Source organism: Maylandia zebra, linkage group LG12 (genome assembly GCF_041146795.1).
Source record: "Maylandia zebra isolate NMK-2024a linkage group LG12, Mzebra_GT3a, whole genome shotgun sequence".
In the NCBI taxonomy this organism is placed as follows: domain Eukaryota; kingdom Metazoa; phylum Chordata; class Actinopteri; order Cichliformes; family Cichlidae; genus Maylandia; species Maylandia zebra.
The window spans coordinates 15,948,387-15,954,386 of NC_135178.1; the positions used below are offsets into that span (position 1 = coordinate 15,948,387).

General features: G+C 39.7%; 1 protein-coding gene across 2 annotated transcripts in view; it reads right to left on the reverse strand.

The window, feature by feature from the left end:
* Window positions 1–4,793, reverse strand: part of antxr1a (ANTXR cell adhesion molecule 1a) — a 28,029-nt gene extending 23,236 nt beyond the window's left edge. For both annotated transcript variants that reach the window (XR_001167440.4, XM_004544300.5), the window contains exons 1-5: window positions 4,281–4,793; window positions 1,660–1,731; window positions 1,495–1,566; window positions 877–958; window positions 676–709 (exon numbers count right to left, since the gene is read on the reverse strand). Coding sequence is in view for 1 of the 2 variants with exons in the window: in XM_004544300.5 (XP_004544357.2) it covers window positions 676–709; window positions 877–958; window positions 1,495–1,566; window positions 1,660–1,731; window positions 4,281–4,438 (418 nt within the window). In the remaining variant the exon portion in view is untranslated. The remainder of the gene's footprint in view (window positions 1–675; window positions 710–876; window positions 959–1,494; window positions 1,567–1,659; window positions 1,732–4,280) is intronic.
* Between the last annotated feature and the right edge of the window lie 1,207 nt (window positions 4,794–6,000).

A 6,000-nucleotide genomic window follows, 5' to 3' on the forward strand; every position in this document is an offset into this window, starting at 1 on the left:
ATGACCCCACTCTACATCCCCACAAAGTTTGATCAGAATTCATCCAAAAATTTCCAAGCTATCGTGTTTACAGGCATAATGACACAAACGCATGCACGCGCTACCAAAACGTCGCCCACCTTGACTGAGCTAACAGAACACTGTTTGTAGTTACATGATCTAAACCTTAATTGTTGTAATTGCATATCTCATTCAGTCTAAATCAAATCACATGCATCTAAAGGCCTCCTAAAGGTGACCTCAAGTCAACGAGCAAATGTAAACCATAACTAAAGCCACGACTGTTGGCTCTTTCCGACGTGTGCATAAATTTTCAAAGGCTTACACTGAAGGTTACCTCTTCCCCTGAGCTCTCAGCAATAATTGTGTTCTTCTTTGTCAAGTTGTTTATTGTGACTAGTTTATAGGCCTGGACCAGTAACAGCATCATTAAAGCACACACACACACACAAGGACAAAAACGGCAATTTCATGTGGGAGCATCACATAACAGTGTTTTTTTGCTCAGACTCTAATTATCTTGTGACCCCTTTGACCTCCTGTCCCTAAAGTCGGCAACATCCATTTGAGTTCAGTAAAGCACAGAAACAGACAAAACTTTCATCCATTCACAGGTTTTGGTAAAAATTACACTTGAAAAATCTGCAGCGCACTATAAGGAGGAATAAAACACACCTTCTATGTTTCCGTGGTATATCTGCTCACTGGCCTGCGAACAATAAAAGAAAAGATCAATTAAACACGCGTAAGCCCAGTAGAATGCAAGGAATGAGGGAACTCCTTGTGTCTCTAACATTTCAGTCATCTAGTGCTCTGAACTGCGCGGTGACTGTGCTGCAGCTGAAGCAGGAGGTGCCAGCTTGAAGGTCCACTCACCCTCATGATGCCCAGATGCATGAAAGTGTCTCCTCCTGGTCGAACCAACTCAAGCTCCTCCAGTCCTTTGCGAATGCGTTCCCTGAGCGGACACGCAGAAGACAAGGGAATATCTAATCTAACTGAAATATTTATTTTGTCAGATTCATTTCTGAACATGGTTTTGCATAAAAACCAGATACTTTAGGGCGTGGCGACAGGATAATAGCTTCCATAAGGGCAGCATTTTGAGAAAATGCAAGCAATGTGTAACAGATGAATAAACTGGAATGGTATTGGTGTGTGTTGGCCTGAGACACTTTTGCACAGACAGACAGGAAATGAGCCTTTTGTAGAGTAAGATCTACAGGAAGCCCTGAAACATTAAAAGATTGGATACATAAACTGTCCGCATCGTGTCAAACACCACATGATTAAGTATTTATGCAGACTCTGCAGAGCAAAGGTAAGTATCTGTCTGGAATCTCTTCTTGGTCATAAAAATCATAAGCGCATAACTGTATGTGACCTCAGTCCAGATCTGGTATTACGCTCATTCCTTTCAGCTGGATGGCAGAAAATTAAAGGATTAGGACCAGTTTTTGTTTTTTGTTTTTGTGGAGGAGGAGCTGCACCCACCTGTCTTCTGTGAGCCTCATTAAGATCTGTCCCTCAGTGGAGAACACAATGAAGGACATCCGCAACTGTGGGCTGGAGAAAAGACAGGAGAAAACATTCATCTGTCATCATTTCTTGTTACAAACTTTCCCACAGATTCTTGTTACAACACTTTTATTTCTTTACCTTATGAACTTCTGAGCTAAATTTTCAACAAAGTGATAGATTTCAGTCCAGTGATGCTGCACGCTCCCAGATCTGACAAGAAAAAGATCAAATTAATATGATGATGTGTTATTTAAAATCGCAGCTGTGCATCTAAACTACATGACCTCTCCTCTGGCAGTAGCCCAAGGCAATAATTTAAAACAAAAAAAAAAAACCCTAGCACTTTCAGACAGGTGCAAGACCAAGTCTTAAAAAGACCCCAAAGCACCTGAAATTATACCACCATGTCTTTTGAGTCTTTTGTATGTTGTTTTGTCTCCATAAAAAATTAACTTTATGTCTGTTTTAATCTTTGTATGTCACTGTGAATTATGGTTCGTGGTCTCTCTTCTGTTGTTTGTGTCTCTTTCGGGTAACTGCGGTCATGTTTTTGAAGCTGTGCATCTGTTTGTATTTGTGTCTCTTTCTGTAGCCACCGCCCCTGACATTGGGGGCCCTTGTGTCTGTGCCCAGGGGGGAAGGAGTGCTTACAAAGAAAACAGCTGACTTGAAAGAGCCTGCAGAATAAATGCTTTGGAGAGCCTGGTGAACTTACTCTACGAAGTAGTAATGATCTTCAAATTTCTAAAATCCTCTTTGTGCACCTGTAGTTACTTTAGTCTTACAGTCATCAAAATACACTCACAATAAGGCTTCGTTAACCCTGCTGCATAATAACAGCTGATCAGTGTTTCTGTTTAATCATCTTGAACTTTGTTCTCTCTTTACTGTCACAGTTTTTACTTAACGTTTTTCTTGATTGCATAGCAAATGCCACAGCAAAGTTAGCCAAATCCCACTCTGTTTTTTGTCAGGAAATAAAAATCAGGAGATCAGGGAGGGATTAAATGATTTAGCAGAGAAGCTGTTTTGTATAGTTATCTCATTATTCAGTTATCTGTATCAATATCAGTACACAGCTACAGTTTTTTTGGCTGATAACGCCGACATTTTGTGAGCCTAGATGTCTTTTGAATGTGTCACTGCTGATTTTTATCACGGCTTTCAGTGAAATTGTGTTTTCATAACACATGTATTTTTCCATTGTCACCATGACACAAGTCCCAGCACAAACATCTGAGCCAACAGGCTGAAACACTGGAACATCTGGACCAAGTGGAGAAAGGCAGCGCAGACATCGGGAAAAGAGAGAAGAGGAGAAGAGAGATCAGGCAGATACTGTGAGAAGACAGTGAGGGCAGGTGGAGGACATCGCAGCTAAGAGGCAAAGTGAAGTCCCACCTGGAGAGGAGACAGAAATTTAAAGGAACAGCTAATGCCCGACAACAAATACTGCCAGGGTGCACCTGTAAACCTGTGTCTTTGAAACATGGCTAATGCAAACAGTTGCTCACTCCTGCATAAGTGCCTGATTTTTCCTCTAAGAAATAGCAGCATGTGCCTGGACTTGGCACTGAGAAGTACTGTAGGACAACTGGAAAATCTCTCTCTGCCTCTGCATGTAGAGACTCTCTAAACAATGGAGCTACAGAAAAATCCACCAATTAAAAACTCCAAATAAAAAAAGAGTGGTTTAATGAGTTGGATCTTTTTTTTTTCTTGGCCTAGTTGGCCAAGAAGTTTGGCATGTGGTGATATTATAATAAAAACAAGTCGTTTGAAACCAGGATTTAAAAATACAAATGTCAGAAGGTAAGTACTCTGCTATAGTCCAAAGGCAACTCCCTGAGCAATTTAAGCATCGGTTCTAGAGAGGCTATGTGCTGATTTACCTTAAATATTATTAGTTATTACCCTAAAAGGATTAGTTGGGAAAATTCTAAATTTGCAGAGCATCAAAATTCAGGTTTAACTTATCAATGTATCATGTGCTGCCTGCAGAAACCTGCAAAATGAAAAGAGTCCACGACATGCCCCCTCCAAAAGACTGTCAACTGTAATTGTGATAGATTATTGTGGGAGGTTCGTGCCACTTTGCAGATTTGTACAGCTGTCTTTGCTGCACTGCTGAATGAAAAACAAAGATAACTCAAACTGAGCTTAGATAAACAGGGAAATGGATTCTAAATCATGACCTGTGTCCAAATAACTTTATCACAATGACTCCCTAAGATACACAGAATTTGAAAATCTGAGAATATGAAGAAACATAATTATCAAGACAAGCTTTTCACTGGCTAATGAGGTACGTATGTACACCAAACACAGCACTGTGACTGCAGCTGACAGTTAAATGGAGCAACAATCACAATAATGAAAACATTGCATCATTAACCCATTTTCCTGCATTGCATGACGCCAGACTCATAATGATACCAAATGGGATGATGACATCATAAAAACACTTGGCAAAACCATGATTTTATTGCTGCAGGGGACACAAAAAGCACAATTCTTTTATGCATAAAGTAAATATGCATTTTAAACTTCGTGCATAAGTATGATTTCATAACAATGCATAAAATGTTTAGCTAGAGAACTGTCTTAAGTTTTCAGGGTAGGAAGAAACTTTAGTGGAGGTAGAAACAAAGACAGACACCAAATTGTTTCATCAACAAACGCTTCTTCCTAGATTTTTAAAAAAAATCATGAACTCAGTTATCGATAGAAAATCAGGTAATGTCTGTCAGTTCACTCACTTATCCAAAACAAAGTAGAGATCAAAGCCTCCAAAGCACGAGGATGACTGAGGTTGCCTCCTGTCCTGATTCGGTCCAGCATTACCAGCAGTAAGAACGACCAGCGCAGTCCCAAACACCACTGGCAACCAGGAGCTTCTCTTCCAGCACAAAGGCATTATTCCAGAAAAAAAACCAAAAGTCTCATAAACATCAGATGATGAAGGAAACCAGCATCGGTTATTTTCAAAGTTTTAATCCTCCTGCAGAAACTTCTTTCAGTTCTGCACGGATCCTTGAAGTGTAAAAAGCAATGATCCAATAGAGAGCAGCGAGCTTAACTCGGAGGGTGAAGAGGAGGAGAGAGACAAAGCACGAGTGCTATGGAGCTCACTGTTGTTGGGACCCTCTCATCAGTGGTTCCAACACAGTATTATGTAGAGATGAGAAGAGCCCCATGCACCCTCCCACTGATATTTGCTGTTTTTGTAAAGGGCAAGGCCATCCAGCAGAAAGATCCACAAACCCTAGAAGTCTAACTCTTTTCATCTCTCTCTCTCTCTCTCTCTCTCTCTCTCTTCCTTTCTAGAATATGATGCGAAGAACACAATGCAGAGCAAATACTGGAGTCTGCTGCCCTATCACACCATCTAGTGGTGATCAGTGACTGCCTTTATATAATTCACCCTTTATAAAGAGACCACAAATATTGTGGAATCAGTTCATGGTGTCTGATTCCTTGTGTGCTGGAACGTATTACACACGAAAACCAGGAGCTGCAGAAACCCAATAATGCTGAAGACACATGCAAAGAATTTATCTTGGTTTCATGATGCAAAGAGAAAGTTACTGTCACATGTGATCATGTGAACAACAAGAAAGAAAGATAACATTAAGGAGAAGAAGTAAAACTAGCAACACATTTAGGTGACATCTGCATAACTGTGAAGACCGTGTAGACCAATTTCTGATTTCCATAAACAAAGTTCATTCATCAAACTTGAAGAGATAGTTACCGTGACAGTAGATTAGATGTTGCTAATGGCTTATGCATGAAGACACGAAGACTGTTGCCGTTGTTGCTGAATGCTGACCCCTTGTGGGCTCCAAAACATCAGTGAGCTGCACAGATGTTACCTACACACTACTAACTTTTACTTACCCCAACTGAATCACAACCTTTTGGATGTCTGTGTCACATTGGAAGCCATTACAAATACACCAAAGGACCAACATTGATGGTAACAGTTAGCTTTAACTTCACTTGAGATTCTTGAGTTTAGACATTTGAAATCCATAATTCCACTCAAGTAATCTAAAGAATATGAGCTTTCAGTATTCATCCAGAATTTTTTTTGTTACTTTAAATTTTCTTTTGTCATTAATCAGCTTTTTCTTATGTACATTTAAAGATGTTCAGCTATTTCCAACTTTAAAACTTCTTCTTTTCAGCTTTCAACAGTTCTGCACTTTGGCTTTCAGGACAATGATTTGGTGTATTTCAGCTCATTTAACATTTTTTTTCATCTGATTAGAAATATTGACAAACTATATCCAATGCAGCCTAGATATAAACCTTTGCTTCACAGACCGTGAATTACATATTTTTCTCCCTGAATCTCAATTGTTTTGTTTGTGTTGTATTTTGCTATACTACCATATTCAGTTGCAGACTACATCTCATTGTTCCACTGCAACAGGTATGACTTACTTTTATCTCTAAATTCAACCGGCTTACAGC